The sequence below is a fragment of the Hypoxylon trugodes genome (assembly GCF_022578975.1).
Source record: "Hypoxylon trugodes strain CBS 135444 unplaced genomic scaffold F4822scaffold_4, whole genome shotgun sequence".
Lineage (NCBI taxonomy): Eukaryota > Fungi > Ascomycota > Sordariomycetes > Xylariales > Hypoxylaceae > Hypoxylon > Hypoxylon trugodes.
The window spans coordinates 766,609-782,953 of NW_026250019.1; the positions used below are offsets into that span (position 1 = coordinate 766,609).

General features: G+C 47.6%; 6 protein-coding genes across 6 annotated transcripts; 3 read left to right on the forward strand and 3 right to left on the reverse strand.

Moving 5' to 3' along the window:
- Positions 1 to 343: 343 nt before the first annotated feature.
- Positions 344 to 2,312, reverse strand: F4822DRAFT_398440 (uncharacterized protein). Its single transcript, XM_051457693.1, has one exon. It carries the CDS (start codon positions 1,688 to 1,690, stop codon positions 629 to 631), a length of 1,062 nt encoding a protein of 353 aa, XP_051315237.1. The 5' UTR covers positions 1,691 to 2,312; the 3' UTR covers positions 344 to 628.
- A 465-nt stretch (positions 2,313 to 2,777) lies between these two features.
- Positions 2,778 to 4,553, reverse strand: F4822DRAFT_201976 (O-methyltransferase family protein). The gene is made up of 5 exons (XM_051453735.1): positions 4,289 to 4,553; positions 3,865 to 4,179; positions 3,709 to 3,744; positions 3,432 to 3,573; positions 2,778 to 3,298 (listed from the first exon to the last, which is right to left on the reverse strand). Exons 2-5 carry the CDS (start codon positions 4,073 to 4,075, stop codon positions 2,944 to 2,946), a joined length of 744 nt encoding a protein of 247 aa, XP_051315238.1. The 5' UTR covers positions 4,076 to 4,179; positions 4,289 to 4,553; the 3' UTR covers positions 2,778 to 2,943.
- A 2,059-nt stretch (positions 4,554 to 6,612) lies between these two features.
- F4822DRAFT_436932 (Orm1 type endoplasmic reticulum protein) lies at positions 6,613 to 7,230 on the reverse strand (the record flags this gene model as incomplete). The annotated part of the gene is made up of 2 exons (XM_051462362.1): positions 6,613 to 6,989; positions 7,092 to 7,230. The coding sequence occupies 2 exons, from the start codon at positions 7,228 to 7,230 to the stop codon at positions 6,613 to 6,615; spliced, it is 516 nt and encodes a 171-aa protein (XP_051315239.1).
- Positions 7,231 to 8,466: 1,236 nt separating this feature from the next.
- Positions 8,467 to 9,203, forward strand: F4822DRAFT_201997 (uncharacterized protein). Its single transcript, XM_051453736.1, has 2 exons — positions 8,467 to 8,560; positions 8,613 to 9,203. Exon 2 carries the CDS (start codon positions 8,617 to 8,619, stop codon positions 8,980 to 8,982), a length of 366 nt encoding a protein of 121 aa, XP_051315240.1. The 5' UTR covers positions 8,467 to 8,560; positions 8,613 to 8,616; the 3' UTR covers positions 8,983 to 9,203.
- Positions 8,680 to 12,014, forward strand: F4822DRAFT_398450 (uncharacterized protein). Its single transcript, XM_051457694.1, has one exon. It carries the CDS (start codon positions 9,424 to 9,426, stop codon positions 11,692 to 11,694), a length of 2,271 nt encoding a protein of 756 aa, XP_051315241.1. The 5' UTR covers positions 8,680 to 9,423; the 3' UTR covers positions 11,695 to 12,014.
- Positions 12,015 to 13,027: 1,013 nt separating this feature from the next.
- On the forward strand, positions 13,028 to 14,089 carry F4822DRAFT_442757 (uncharacterized protein; the record flags this gene model as incomplete). The annotated part of the gene is made up of 1 exon (XM_051463027.1): positions 13,028 to 14,089. The coding sequence occupies one exon, from the start codon at positions 13,028 to 13,030 to the stop codon at positions 14,087 to 14,089; it is 1,062 nt and encodes a 353-aa protein (XP_051315242.1).
- Between the last annotated feature and the right edge of the window lie 2,256 nt (positions 14,090 to 16,345).

Genomic DNA, 16,345 nt, shown 5'->3' on the forward strand with positions numbered 1-16,345 from the left:
ACTCAGGCTGGTTGAGGTTTTATAAACGTCTTATTGAAGAAATATTATATTTCGCTGTCGGGACGCTCAGACTCTATTGACCTGATGCCTATGTCGATAATACACTTTAGAGGTCTTAGTAAGATGCTAAATGCAGGTACGTCGGGTCTCTTTGACAATGTCACGGACTGGAGTCACTTATACTCCGGCGAACCCATGGAAACTAACGGCTGCTACAGTAGCACCTTTTAGCGATTAGTTAGGACCTCTAGAAAGTGTCTCGAACAATCGTATACTTGAATACAGACGGCCTTTATAATTGAGCGGGAGAAGTACGACCGTCGAAATTACTATTGCGCCGTCTGGATATTTCTAATTTCATCTTATTTGAAAGTATCTGCGTAGCTTCTCTATAGATATCGTTACAACGCTCCCCAATTCCTAATATATACCTCATGAATGAGTAAAAATACGTGAAGTGGTCCAGCATCTTGCTACTGTCCAATAGTCCATATCGCCTTAGAGCGATATCTTCAGCTTTCATACCCCTAAAAACGTGATCTAGCCCTCAACATCATTAATTCCTTCGCTGTCTTATCCGATTCTCATCTCACACGTAAAATTTCCTTTATCTACCGCGACATCAACGTCAACCTCCACCCCCTTGTGTCCCCGGTCGCGTCGAACCTGGTCTCAAAATTGACGGAATATTCGATTCCACCCTTAGTCCTCTCCCCGTATCCCCCGTCCCTGCTCTCGATAAATTCTGTGGCGTCCACATATACGGCGGTGCGTCTGTCTCGGGACTCCTATCAGACAATGGCGACGGCGGGGCATCTATCCTCTCATACCGACCTTGCCCCTGTGTGCCTCTAGACGAAGACGTCAAACTCGAGACCACCGAGCTACTCCTCGCAAGTTGCGTAGTCGCAGGTGCCAGACTATTCACCGATACATTCCCACTCTCAAACGTATGCGTTCGTACCGGCATCTCAATACTCACACCATCACCATTCACTCCCCTCCCTCCTCCCCTAATCGATCCTATACCTTCCTCATACATCCCACCTCTTCCCTCCGTATCACTATCCTCCGCCCTCGAGCTCTCCATCTGCTCTAACTTCCTATACGCCGCGACCTGCGCATGATACACTGTATCCCTTTCCCTTTCGTCTTCTGCAATTTCTTCTTTTCTTAATTTCTTCTGTTTCCGTCTGCGCATGAAAAATAACGCTAGGCCCGCGAGTAGCAAAGCGCCGATCACGCTCGCGACTACTATTACCGGAATACCCCACGGCGGTAACCCTTGCGGCGGAGGACTCGGGGGAGTAGTAGGTGTAGGTTCAGATGTCGCAGCTGCGATAGGAGGACCGGTACCCGTTCCTATTCTTGGAGGCTGCTGTCCCGTTCCCGAGCCTGTATTCCCATTACCACTACTCGTATCCCCATTGTTACCGTCCAGGTTACTAGCTTGATCCGCGAGATCGCCCCAATCTACATCCTTCGTATTCTTTGGTTCACTAGGACTCGTTGGGTCCGGATTCGAAGTATCGGGCTCAGTGGGATCGGGTTTAGTATCGCCGAATTGGGAGGAGGGTCCTTGTTCTTGTCCCGGATCTGGACCCTGGCCTGTTGGTCTTTCCCCGCTGGAGATGGGAGGCGGTTCGGGGACTGGGTCGCTAATTTCAGGGACTTTCGGGATGGATGGCATTGTCGCGATGCAGGAGTAGAGGGGCGTTTTCTATCGGTTTTGTATACCCTCTTTTCCTTGTTGAGATTTACGCCATAGATAGGCACTTCTATCTAAAATACCTAGTCATGCAAATGCGAGCGACAAGCAAATGCGCTTTACACAAGCCCGTTCGTTACGCAAGTAACAACCTCTAGCATGAACGAAGAACGGAGAGGAAAAGAAAGAAATAGAAACGTCAATCGCTCATCGAAACTTTTCATAAGAGTCGATTTTCGCTCTCGAAACCCGAATCCGGGGAATCAGCTCACCTATGTACCTACCATATTCCAACGTACCGGCATACCTAGCCATACAAATTTCAATCAGCGCAGGATGCAGGAACCGCCAAAACCAACGGCCCCTGGTGCTGAGCGGCGCGGTCGACGATCATACCTAGCCTATCGAATCCCCCCTGGTTCGTGCGGCTGGAGCCAAGGAGTCAGCGATGAAATTGGCACTGGGGGCGGGAGACTGGGGTTAGCAAGATAAGGATTTGGACTATTGATGAGATCATTTCTTAACGTTGCGGTGGGAAGATTGGTGTTATGTAGGAGTAATTATACACCCAGGTAAGTTACAAGTTAGCAGCACAATAGTTATGTGAGTATTGTGTAAGCCTTAGATTATCCTCAGCAGACTCTTCAGCACTCTTCAGCGGGAGCGGGAACTAACAAACATGCTACGCGGTAACATTCACTCTCGCGCATCTCATTGGTGGAAACTACGTACGGGGAAGAGCATTTGCCGGAAGCAGTATGCATTAGGCGATATCTAGAATCTAATTGGCTATGATGTAGTAGTAGGATCATCCCGCGACCTAGTAGCCTGTTGGAACTTTTCAGCAATCGCCCCATTGCATGATCTACAGCTCTCCTGCCAAGACATAAGGAAGGGTTGGTGAATTCCGATCTTCCAAGGGTATGTAACACGACATGACCTGATGACCTACGCCAAAAGCAAAAGCAAAAAAGTGTGTATGTCAACGCGTTATATTGATTGGTCTTCGGACGTTCCTAAAGAGTGGGCAATGCGGCTTTCTACATAACAGGGTGGCGGGTATGTATGTCCCGTACCCATGTACCACAGCCAGTCCAGATGCATCTTGCATACATATGTAAAGACGGGCTTGTTGAACGCCGCGCTCTGATAAATCACATGTCATATAAACACGCGTCTCCCAATAACCAGGCAGGTACATTCTACGCCAACGACGGCGACTTTTCATCAACCCTTTAGTCAAGCAGTCTGATCAAGTGAACCCCATCCCAGAGAGGAATCAAAAACGTCTCCAAGCGCGGGTTCTCAGCAGCGATTTCGTTGTACTCGCGCAAAGCGGTAACAGCTTGTTTTTCCCATGCGTTTTCGAAATCGGCGGGTCTCCACGGATTATCCGAGGATGAATCAGCGACTAGACCGCGGCGGAGCGCGTTATCTGCGATGATGATACCGCCAGGTCGGACGAGCCGGTTCTTGGCGCCCGGCGCCGACAGCTCTAGGATCTTGTTTAAGTATCCTGGGTAACCCGTCTTGTCTGCGTCTAGGAAGACAATGTCATAGGGCTCCGGGGGATTGGCGAGTGTCGGGAGACTAGGTGGCGGATTAATTCATTTCTCCCCGAATGAAAGAAAAGAGAAGAAAGAAACGGTGCGTGAGAGGGGAAGAGATATAAGTATGACTATCTCAGAATCTAGGATCGGCTCAAAGAAGGAATCCAACTTACGTTTCAGCAGCGGGTCCAACATGGATCTCAATATTCTCATATCCGTTTTCCTTGGCGGCTTCTCGTGCCAACTGAGCATACTCTTCGCTAAATTCAAGACCCGTTACCTTGCCTTGGGGTCCTATGGCGTGACTCCAGATCACTATAATAACATAGGTAAGTAACTGCATCTCCAAATGCATACATAGATAATATGGGGACGCGAGCCCTGCCTCGGGAGAAATAACCCCCGCGATAGGCTAAAAGGGGCAAAAGATGGAGATTGAATGTTACGTACTTGCCGAGTACCCAACATAAACACCGACTTCGAGAACTAGACTTTGCATTAGCGAATCGGCCAATTTCGAGATTAGAGCACACGTGAAGCTGGAATATGATATATGAGCGGCGGCACTACTGGTTGGGAGGATTGCCGCGTGGGGTACAGACGTACCTCTTTTAGCGCCAAGCAGGCGGGAGAGAAAGATCAAAGCTTGAGCCTCGAAGGTCGAGATCATGTAGTTGGAGTCGTCGCGGTCTTTGTAGATGCGGGCATGGTACTCCAAGAGCGGCTGAGGAAGCTTGAGTGAAACGGACTCAGAATACTGGCTGACGTTGGCGCCCAGCGTTTCGGTGGCATACATGTAAGTTGTTGACTCCTTCATGATGGCTGTTTATGATGGTTGGCTTTGGAGGTTTAGTGTATGAATTAATAAGGCTGTGTGTAAGTGCCTTAGTAGGTTGATGTATGTATCAGAATATTTGGAGACTGCGGGGAACGAACGATACAGAAGTGTAAGTAGGCTTGGGGGTCCTTGTCTGGAAGATGGGGGGATAGAAAGAATGGAGGATGCTGAAGGTAGAGGGAAATTACCTACATATATATGTCGAGAAGTCAGTTCATGGTATCAGGGTAGAAGTGTTTAGGTAAGATATTATTCACCTACCCGCGCGCCTTCTTACCTGAGTAAGTATAGATAACTATACTCATATATATGAGAAAGATCAAGGGTCAAGGAACAAGGGAAGGATCCGGTATGCAGTTTGACAAACTGACCCGAATAATCGACATTGCGTCACCCCCACTAGTATAGCCCTTTGTCCTGATCCCCCCGAACCACCATCTTCATTGGAACGTTGCTAAATCTCTAGTTTACCACCCTAACCAATTCAGGTAGTATCCCGGGATGCGGTGACTGTTGCCTACCCAGTCAGAGGTTCATAATCGCAGATACATACGTAAACACCGAACCGGGGCCCCGTCAACCGCGCGGGCGGATATCCCGATTAGAGCCGGATCTGATAAGATAAATGAGATGCTCCGGGTACTCCCGTTAAGTAACTCCGAATCTAAAAGAAAGACTTATTGTTACACACTGCAGTAAGAATGTCATATCTTGGGGTAAATTAATATAAATCTTTCGAATATTCTCTTTTATACCAATCCGAATGAACTCCAGAGCCTCATCGTCGCATTATACTGCCAATATTAAATACCTCCAGCTCATACCTCATGGATAGCAGCCCTAAACTCCCCCATAAAAAAATACAACGCCGAGGTGGATCTCCAACGCTCGTATTTACGAGTCTCATTGCGCGGCACTTAATCAGAGGAAATAACGTCGGAAATGTGCCTGGATTAGTATTCAAAGTTCCAACAAGTTACTACATTCATACCATAGGTAGGCAATTATTGCAGAAATGTCTATGTTTTACTCAGATCTATCTCGGCCAACCGTTCCATTAGACAGTACGCCCCGAGGCACATCCGAGGCTGACCGGTTTATTATTGAAACCTGATCTGTAGTCGTGATGCTTTAAGAATACTACCTTTTCGGTCGGGAGCATGAGGTGCTGCCTGCACTCTATATGCATATTCCATACCCATCATGCGAAGGCAATTAAAGCGACGAACAGCCTAACCATGACTACTCATAGCCCTTCAGTATATTGAACACCTCTTCGGACGATTCGTGGTCCGTGGCTGGGACAGGGGATGTAGAAGAGCAGAGTTGCGTTCGGCATTGTGTTGTGGGACAGCAGTTCCTCTGCCTTGTTATGGGGTGGGTGGTTGAGTAAGTCTGACTCCCTGTCTCGACTCTTGCCTTTCAGGCGAGTCGATGAGAGGTTTTGTGCTATGAGATAGGATAGGAAGTGAGGTAAAGGGAGAGGGATTGTAGGTGAAATTGGTTATCGTGGGGGTAGGGGCGAGGATGAGTTCCACCCCGGGTTATTAACTGTGGTGTTACGGTTCTTGGTGGGGGGTTTAACTGCTGCTAGCCCGTAGAAAACTACGAGGCTTTAATAGTAATTGTTCTACCGATGGGGCTTTGTGAAGAACTGGTTAAGGTAAAGCTAGGGCCAAAAGTGAAGAAAATGAGGGCGAGAGGTAGAGAGTACCTAGATCGAGACGGATAGGCCCAATTGTGAATATTTCCTCCTACCTTCAAACATACCTACTTGTTACGTTTTACATGAACCTGTATTTACACCGAGAATGAAGCTACATAATACTATCGTCTAAGTCAGAAGTTGCATGGCAGATGTTATGACTATCTATCTGGGCTAATTGCGGGAGAAGCAAAAAGTCCGAGACGTTGCAGAGCCCATAAACTTGATTGGATCTCGAGAAATTCATAGGGTAAAACGGAGGTTCCTGCTTGTTCTCAAAGCTGCTCTCGAGCCACTTCGTCAGGGGGGTATAATACCAACGTACAAGAGTATTATCACATTGAATCGGAACGGGTATTCTGTCCGTAATGTCGTGACTGTTTTGTACATCTACGGCAACGATATTTACACCAATGATAAGACACCGATGACATGACAACAGTACTTAGAGCTGATGATCACAGAACTCAATGAGGCGGGATTTCTCGGTACGACAGGACCGGACGGACGGCTCTTGGAACATGGCGTCTTTCCTGACTAGCTGACTTGTTTCCTATGTTCGAGCGTTCGATTTGGTAATCGTCTCCTGTAACTCGATTTGACGTATCGGCCCCCCCTTTAATGATGCGTAGCCTCCCCGTAGAAACGACCCCTTTCAAACGCCTACACAAATACACCAGATGCCATTGCTTTTTCTATTCTTTCTTTCACTCCTCCGGCACGCCGGAAAACAAACCTACTCTCATGCGGTGACTCTGTAAAATAACCGGTTAGCTAGTCTGTCTAAGGGGTAAAATCGGACTTTTTTATTTTATTTTTGGGAACGCACGAAGGGTAATTTCGGTATGACTACCGCTAGCACAGCCAGAAAGTTGATTGTGAAATATGTGAGGTCGTAATGAGTGTAGTGCGTACTCAAGAGGAAGAGCACAATAGGAACGCTGAGTAGGAATTTCTTGGAGGGTGTGTATTGTGCGCCGTCGTCGATTTGTTCCCACATATTCAAGTTGTCGTAAGCCCCGCTATTGAAGTCGAATGGTACGCCTCGGACGTAGTGGAACATGATATACGAGCCGAACATGTAGGAAATATTGGTCAAAGTCCAAGAAGTTTCCTGCGAGACGCCGGGGATCACATCCCACAATATCTTTAACGCGGCGATCAGAACAATGTGGATGGTCCACGCTCCTGTTGATGGCCAGCTGGTTAGTTATATGTGTTGCCTGCCGAGCATCCGGGGTACATAATTATGTAATCTCGGTGAACCATAGCCTCATATATATAACGTACCTTTAGCGTTTACCCAGTTCGCATTGAGGTTCGGCAGAGCGGACTGGTCACTCAGTTGCTCTATCGGTTCCTGCGGCTCCTGATATATCTGAAGAATGCTACTCGATCTTCGCCTCCTAGTCGTCTTCGAGTCACCCATATTGAGATATGTACCACCCCGTCTTGGAGGATTGGTACCGACGTCGTAGGAGACGGTGCGGGGGATAAGTATTGGGGAAGACACTTTGGCGGTATTGGACGGGGAAGTCGACTTGGATCTTGTAGTTTTGGATATAGTCGTCATCCACACACACAGGTTGATCTGGGTGTACCTGTTCCGTGTTGTCGGCCGTACCGGAGGTATTGTAAGCGTATACGCCGTGGCTACTAATATGATTGTCGGAAAAAAGGTAAAGGGGGTTTCGCTAGCTGTCGATTGCTAGGTGAGGAAGTTGAAGAGTAAGGTAGTCTAGGGGGTATCGCAAAAAAAAAAGGCTGCAGCTGATGCTGAGAGGAGCAAGGAAAGCTAGAGATGCTGGGTTTAGGAGAGTCGAATTGTCGAGGTCATGGAGGGAGATTTTGGATGAGATGCGCAATGAAAGTAGAAACACGGTTTTCTAATACTGCACTCTTGACCAGAAAAGGGCTCGGGAAAAATAATAGATTGAGGATGAATACAATTAACAGAAGTGTATTACGAATAAAGTGGATGATCACGAAGATTAGAAGAATGGTAAAAAGTAGTTGTTTTTGTTAGGGTTAGTTAATAGGTAGAGAGGTAGTAGTAGAATAGACAAGAATGGTTATGGAAGGTGATGATCAAAGACAAATGAGGTACAATAACGAAGTAGACTGTAGACCGTGGCCGTGGACCGTAGACCGAAGCAAAGTCAGCAAGTAACAGTGAACAGTGGACAGGTTTACAAGGAGACAAGGGGGGGTTGCTTGATGAATTTGGAGATTTTGGGCAATTGGGAAAACAGGGGTCAGATTGCCAATTACAACCAATTACGCCTAGACTTTGGCGGCGTGTCGTACTTTTACTTAGCAAGCTTAGGTACCTGGGCAGTGCTGATGGTGCTAATAGTGCTAAATGCTGCTGTACTGCGTGGCTTCAGTGGCTAAAAACCCAGCTGGAGAATTTAGAATTTGGGGTCATTATGGGTCTTCTCGGTGATTTGTGTTCAATCAAATTGTTGTTGAGCTCAATTTTGCCAAGGTTTACCATGCTAGGGTAATACCTAGGTACCTAGGTAAGCTAGGGTACATCGACCAGGTCTCACGAGGCCACGTGATTATGTGCTCAAGGTGGTCACTTCGGTCACTTCCTTCCCAAACACTTGGGCCCGCGGAGTCCGACCTTAGATCCCCTTTTTCTTTGAGTTCACCTAGATGAATAATCATACATACGGAGCATCTTAATAGGCTGATAGGGAGAGTGCAGCGGGGCATTTTATGACCCGCTAAACCTGTTTCATCTAGGCAAGAAGGTACGTTTCAATTCGTAGATCACCACAGTTTGCCGCCATTAATTCCGACTAGATGCATGTACCTACTGTATCTAGCTGTACCCACTGTATATATTTTGCCAACTTGCACAGCCCAGATACTTAGGTACCTAGGTACTTTAATCTTAGAAGGGCAAACGGAAGAAAGAAAGAAAGAAAGAAAGAAAAAAATCTTTGAAGAGCCTCAATATCAACATTTCATTCACTTCTACATCAATCATATCACCATCTCGATAAATCATCATCGCATATGCTGCCCGTGCGGTTACAGCAATTTAGGACTCCCAACCGATAACATAATCATAACTATAATAACGGGCGCAGAAAAAGGAAAGGACCGTGCACTGATTTTATTTTTTCTCTTGCACACATCAATTCCTTTCTCATTATCGCCCAACCTATGAAGTCATCGAAGACGCGTTCTTGAAGTCGCGATCCAGAAAAAGAAGGCATTTTCCCTTTGGCAATCTAAGCAATCCATGTCGGATTAGAAAGAACGAGTTGTATTTTGAAAAGAAATATTTTCTTAAATACCACTCGCTCTAAAATTTGATTGCTACACCGTGTACTCTCCAAGCTCAACGTGCGAGAGCGAGGGTATCAGCGAATGAACGGCGTAAGTGGTTAATACACACTCTTCGCTTCATACAATCCGGCAAGTCAATTTTGACAAAAACACTACCTATTGCCTTACTATCGAGTCCTACGATAGTTCCTATGTCACATTCCCCCTTCTCCAGAACTCATACCACAATACCCCCAATCTACATATCACCCTTTACTCATCATTCATTCCCACACCGATCTTCATCGCTGTGGCTTCGTGGGAAAATAACTCAATAGCGATGGATGGTGCTACTGAAGTCCCTGCCACTGATGCCGGCTTAGGCGAACCGGGTACTCCTAGTAGCCTAGCTGGTCAAAAGCGGCCCCGCGACTATGGTCAGGAATTGAAGGGCTTGCCTATGTCTGACGACGAAGGCGAGCATCATGACACAGCATATCATGCACCGAAGAAGCAAAAGACGGTGAATCCCAACGGTGGCAGTGACGAGGATTTGGATGACGGCGAGATAGTAGAGTCGAGTCCTGGTCCTAGTCCTGCTGGCCAAGCCACTGAAGATCATAGTACTCAGGCTACTACTACTGAGGTAGCCACACACGAACCTTCCGAGGATGGTGAGGTCGATACTAGCATGTCCGAGGTACAGGAGCCTAGCAAGACGGATGAAACTCCTTCCGCTGATATATCCAAGAGCCAGCCTGTGCAACATTTGGGCTGGAATCAAGGGGTTAGTTTAGGTGCTAGGACCTCATTTGGAAAGCCGACTGCACAACTCTTTCCAAATACGTCTACCAAAGCAGAACCATCTCGCTATGCTCTGACTAGGGAGCGAGATGAATGGGATGATAATGACGAAGGTGACGATATCAAAGATGACGTAAACGACGACGATGAGGATGAGGAAAATTCCCCATCGCGCCCTAGTCAGGATAACACAACACAAGTACCCAGCGTAAAGCCAGATGATCCGAATACGAAACCTGATCCCACATTCACCGTGGGCGAATATACTTGGAAGTTCCCAAACCTGCATTTCCGAATGAAAAAGTCTACCGAGAGATCACCTAGCTATTGGGATGATAGGCTTCCCCAGTGGATACAGGCATTTCTCCAGCAGAACGCTTTCATATCTGACCGCATAACCGCCGAAGTTGTCCTCACAGGATTTCGGGAACATCTCATCCGACCAAACGGCCCTCTTCTAAATGCCACTAGGAAGCGTCGGAATATCGGCCGGGACCTCGCCGAGAAGACTCTAGCTAAGACGGATCTAGAGTCTCTTGTTTTAAAGACTGTGTCTTCGTTCAAGGAACAAAAAGGCACCAAGGGACCAAAGGCTAAACAATCAAAGAGCAAAAAGGCAGAAGCCAAGCCGACAGAGAGTATATTGAAAGAGGACAACACAACTCGGGAGCACGTTGCACCTATTAACGGAAGTAAACCCGAACACGAGCCTCAAAAAGGTATCAGGTTGCCAGTTACCTCCAACGGAGCGATGCGAATACGAGAGGTACCGGACGGCGATGAAGAATTGGAACAACAGCGAAGGTTCTTTCCAGATGCAGAAGATCCATCCAAATACTGTTTGTATTGCTCTGGTGTTGGGCACCGTGCTCGTGATTGTCCAGAGCTCACATGCCAGTACTGTGGAAGCCAAGAACACTCTCGATTCGGCTGCCCATTGAAACAGCGGTGTTCCAAATGTCGCCAGTTAGGCCACAACGGCAACACTTGTGACGAAAAGCTTGCGCTCGCGGTGGAAGAGCAAGGTGGCTGTGCTTTCTGCGGCGCCGAACACGCGGAAGATCAATGCTCCGAAAGATGGAGGTCATTTAAGCTGGTCGCCGAGCTTCATAAAAAGGTGAAAGACATTCCAATCTTCTGTTACACCTGCGGTGCTAGTGGTCACTATGGTCCAGAATGTGGATTACCAGATAGAGGTGGCAAGGTGACTGGTTGGTCCACTTGGTCACAGGCGAATCGTCTCCGTTATGTAGACGAAAACAGCCAAGATATCGCCGTCGCCTGGGTAGGCGTGGAGCCTTCCCAATCAAGTCATACTGATTTCCACATTCTCGGAAGGGCAAAGAGGCAGACCCATACTCATTTCGTCTCAGACGACGATTCGGAGGAGGATCTAGTCCATGCACCTGTTTCACGGCCTGCGCCCCGTGGCGAGATAAGGATATCGAGTAATATCGGATCCGTCGGGCAAGGAAGCACCAATACTAGGAAACCCCGTCACAGGAAAAGTCGTCCTCCGACTTCGTCTGGAATTGTCCAAGGGAACAACTCATCGTTTCAACCACCCCTTCCGCCTGGTCCTCCTCCGCCCCGTTCAGCTCGGCGTGAGAGGTCTTTAGCACCTCCGCCACCGGCTTCCCTGCCCCCGCGTCCTCAAACCTTCAATTTCTCTGCTGGAGATAGCACGGGTGATAGATCTGGTCAGGACAGTCAAGGTAGCCGCGGCGGTCGCGGTCGAGGTGGTCGAGGTCGAGGGGGTCATGGAAGAGGTCGCGGAAACGGAAGGGGCCGTGGAAGAGGTTCGTAGGGGAACCAACCAGCTCCTCCACCATATTTAGTCGGCTCATACATGCCAGCCGCCTGGCGAGGTTGACTGCCCTCGATATTTTAGGCTGGGCCAACAGAGAATTCCCCAAATATCCAATAAGCCTGGGCACTCTCGAAACCGACCCTCGTATGTAAATCGCCGTGTTATATGATTGCGCCCCTCTTGAAGGCGCTTGAGTACCTATTGATTGAGCATTATTGGCGCTATGTTACATCACCTGACACCTTTGCGGGCAGTGTCAACCCGCCAGGGATTCATTCAGATAAACCCCAATACCATTTGCATTTCTCTATTCCCATCTATTATAAGTGCTAACGTATTTGTTCGTAAAGGTGTGGTTATTATATCCTAACGTTAGAAGGTATGTTGCCCGGATTAATGCATGTTGTGATGTTATTAGACTGCCCGCTTGTACCTACCTGTACTCTGGATCACTATGCAGCCTTACTCACCCTCTTCATTTCACAGCTCAAGGCACATCCTTCGTCGAGGCCAATACCAAACCTTTGGGACAGCCATCCGCCCGTGTCACTAGAGATGCTTAGGCCATGCACCTTGACGCTTGAAAAAGTACATCCAACTATCACAACAAAAACCCACAAACCACCGCTCAACCCTTCATTTAACCTTGACCTACAGCAATCACCCGGTTGGTTAGTTGAAGACAACATATAAGTGTAGATAGTCTTATGGCTCCTAAGAAATGAACAATGGCCGAGTCGGCGCGGCCTAGCGATACATGTTATACTTCCAAGCGTTACCTGTACCTTTACCAGTATCCTTACTATAATATACTTACTAGTATCGTTAGACCCTGGGGTTCGACTCCCCAGATGGCCAACAAATTTTTTTTCTTTTTTTGTATATCTTATAACCAAACCACAACATTCAATCACTGTATTCTACAACATGCCATTCAAAGCCTCGAGTTTATCGAATAAACCTTTTTCTTTCTATGCCCACTCCTATCAATCCAGAATACAGTGATAACATTTCATACAGTTACAATAGCGCAGACAAACCGTCTTGTACGTAACTGAAAGAAAGCGCTTAGTGTACAACAACAACATTGTAATCATGGGACATTTGGATCTTTTCATATACAACAACTAGAAACAATGAAATTGTCTACGAAATCATGCCATGTTTTTTTGATAATTGTCAAAGCATAAAGTATCTTTCTTGTCCGCATCTCAAAGCCAATTGCTAATACTTAGCGGTACGTTCCAGGCCGTCAAGCATGATGAATAGTCCATCTTACTATATTAATCTAGCACAGAGCACCTTCGACTTTATGTCGAGCTACTTACCTATGGCTCGGACGCTGGATCACCAGTATCCAGAATCAAACGTTCGCGCTTTACCTGTACCTTCCAGGCCTCCTGGTCCTCCCAGTACCCCTCCCCCTAGTCCCCCACCACCTTCACCCTCACCCTCCCCTTCCCCTACCGCTGACAACCCTCATAGAACGACTGTCGAATCCGACTGTGACTATCACGCTGACTACTACTCTGACTCTGACAACGACTCCGACGTCGTAGTTCTCGACTCTCAACCAGCAGACTGGCCCATGGGGCGAGTCGCACAGCGGTCGATGAGTCGGCGTACAATAGTAGCGACACGTTCTATGACGCGACTATACCTCCGGTCGGCAGCGCCGTCGCCCGAGCCGTCGCCTGAACCCATGCAGATCGTATCACCAACGCCTGAGCCAGAGCCGATGGAGACGGAAATGATAGTAATATCCAATCCTCCATCTCCATCTCAAGAGCCAGATATGATGGTAATATCAGCTCTGCCGTCTCCATGGCCAGATTTAATGGAAATGGAGCCGGCATCGCCACCAAATCCATACCTACAGCCACAAGAGCAGGCGGAAGAGGAAGAGCAACTACAATGGCGACGAGAATCCTCACCCCCAGGACCTCACGGCCCACCGTCACAAAAGCGGCAGCAGCGCGAACCCTCACCACCGCTCCTAACACCAATGGACATATCCACGCCCTCGCCCCCTCTAACGCCGCGCCCACCTCGTCTATCTCTCATCTACGACCCCGTCCACCAAAACCCTCAACCCGCACCACGCACCCGATCCCTGCCCTTGCACGCCATACAAATCGTCCCCCAATCCTGCCTCACTAGCCTGCCAACTCCAAAACTAAGTTCTTGGCCTAGGGGTAGGGATAAAAGTAAAGTGTCCACAATGGCGCACTTCGTAGCTCCGCCTGCGATCCCGGCTGTCGATAAGGTGAAGCCTGAGAGCGCGCATATGCGGGGTTGGACGACGGCGGATTGGATCACGGAGCAGGCGCGTGGGAAGGTGGATTTAGGGGGGTATAGGGTTTGTTCTGGGGTGAGTGTCGTAGCGAAATAAATAAAAAGGGGGGGGGGGAATTCTTGTCGAGTGCTCGGGGGTTAAGTCGTCGTTGGCGTTCCGTGGGTGGAAAAACGCGGTGTATCTATAAGTAGGTATGTTAATATGTACCTCGCGAAGTCGAGGGCGAGAAAGCGTGTACGTAGGTTCCTAGGTAGGTGAGTAAAAACAGTGGCTAAGTATTATTTTTCTCAAGATGGGTTCTGGTCATCATTGGGATAGGAGCTGTGTGCTAGATTATCTGTAAGGATAACTCAATAAAAGTTCGTTGACAACAAATGGTGTATTTTGGTCTTGTGATAATGTGATTGTTATGTCCAACAAACTCTGTGATATCTTAGATATAATAATAGTAGCTTGATTCCAAAGAGAGAAGGAAAGGGACGTAGACATTGAGACGGCGCGAAGAGTAAACAAATATTTTTTTTTCAACCCCGGTTTAAACTCATCCAAGAGTTTTGGGATATAGTGCTAATCTGCTCTGTTTTCACCTCTTTGCTACACAGGCTTGCTGAAAGCTATGCTGGCCGCCGACCGGTGTGTGTTGTGTGAGTTAATCGGGTGAGTTGGAGGTAGTTGGAACTATGCAGCGTCTCTGGGGACTTTGGAACTATACGATTTCTACTTCAAAGAGACAAATGCGATAATTAGAAGCCCAAACGCGTCGCCTCATCCACACCAATACGCAAACACAATACGAGACAAACCCGAAATGTTGATATGGGGCGCTTGTTAATGATCTACATTAACATGGAGTACCATAGGTCGGGTAATATTGTCGCTCACGCAAAAGACCAGTGCAGATAACCAAATTCGGTAGGCCTTGGTCCAGATTCTCGGGTCCGATATCTATCAAACAGAAGTAGATCATGCTGTGATTGCTTAACATACGGTCTCTATTCCGGCAGGTTTCTGAAGTTGCTTTACATATACGTCTGCGTTGTAATACCATAGTAGTTCTCAAATTAAATTGCGACCCATCCTTAGATCAACGCGGGAAATGCTTCAGTTTGGCTCGGGAAAGGTTCCTTTAGTAGAAGGGAGATACTTTTGTCGACATGCCTCCCATGAGATGTAACAACAAAGTCCATGGCAAAGTTACCTTGGGTTCCCTAGATACAACTTCGCCTCTTACAGGTGTAACGATGGCGTATAGTGATGACTCGGCCACGTCACCAACCCAGGACTGATGATCGAGGATTTTGTTTCTGATCATTCGGCCGAAATCCGGGGGAGAAGGACATTATTAATGTTAGTAATTCCGTGAATCCGGACATTCGGACGAGATGAGGTTCCGATTTGTCATGTATAGCCGCGATAGCGTCTAGGACCAGAAGTCTTCATGCATGTTGGTGATGATGTCCCAACGTTTCTACACTATAGTGGACAGTAACAGTGATATTAGCACATTTCCGCAAAGGATCTGTCTCTTGGAGGGGTCGAAATTCTTGGGTACCTCTCATCGAAAACGCCACCCATTATCCCAGCTGTATATGACATTATGCCATAGCGTCCCGAAACCTGTATTAGGATCTTAGAATTAAGATGAATAGGCGAGGTGTATTACCTAACTACTCTAGACTTATTACAGCCTACAATGCCATAATCTAACCATAATTCTATCTAGTGGTAGATCAATTCGAAACAAAGTCCTTCAAGTCTAGAAGCAACTTCGAAACACTCTTGGCCTTTACGGTAACCATTTCGATAATAGAACCATGCAACACGCGGCCTGTCAACTTACCAGAAACTCGGTCAGGCCCCACAATCCTTCTGCATCGCTCCGCGCCGTCGTACGCCACAGTTTCCATAGACGAATGGATAAGGATCTAAACGTCCGATCTAACCAAGACGGGCCTATTAAATCGTAAATCCAGTCAAGTCGGAAGGGTTCCAGCATGAATAACCCGTCCATCCCATCTTGAACCAGAAAAAAGTCCCACGGCGAGAATACCCAAATAGGGTTGAGGTGTGGTCGTGAGCATTTGTCGTTTACGGAATCAAGGGACTTTTTTCAAAATGATGTGTGGTTCTTTTTTGGACGTTTGTAAATGAGGACCATTCTAATCGACAGTCTCATCGCCATTGATTCGTTTAAATGGTCCGTGTCCAAATAAATGACAAAAAAGACCCTTACCCGCTTACCATACAGACATGGGCGACCAAATCCCGGGAAGCGTTTTCACCCATTTTAAACACAGATCTGCCGGGGGCCGCGTTGTAACACATGCGATTTCGTGCATGTTATACCACCAA

What these genes read in the sequence shown, in the direction of transcription:
- F4822DRAFT_201976 (XM_051453735.1), bottom strand. Translation starts at nt 4,075, where the DNA reads ATGAAGGAGTCAACAACTTACATGTATGCCACCGAAACGCTGGGCGCC. An exon ending in CCTGCTTGGCGCTAAAAGAG is followed by an intron (nt 3,745 to 3,864) that starts GTACGTCTGTAC and finishes TGCAAAGTCTAG; the next exon opens with TTCTCGAAGTCGGTGTTTAT. An exon ending in GTTGGACCCGCTGCTGAAAC is followed by an intron (nt 3,299 to 3,431) that starts GTAAGTTGGATT and finishes TCCGCCACCTAG; the next exon opens with TCTCCCGACACTCGCCAATC.
- F4822DRAFT_201997 (XM_051453736.1), top strand. Translation starts at nt 8,617, where the DNA reads ATGTACCTACTGTATCTAGCTGTACCCACTGTATATATTTTGCCAACT.
- F4822DRAFT_398440 (XM_051457693.1), bottom strand. Translation starts at nt 1,690, where the DNA reads ATGCCATCCATCCCGAAAGTCCCTGAAATTAGCGACCCAGTCCCCGAA.
- F4822DRAFT_398450 (XM_051457694.1), top strand. Translation starts at nt 9,424, where the DNA reads ATGGATGGTGCTACTGAAGTCCCTGCCACTGATGCCGGCTTAGGCGAA.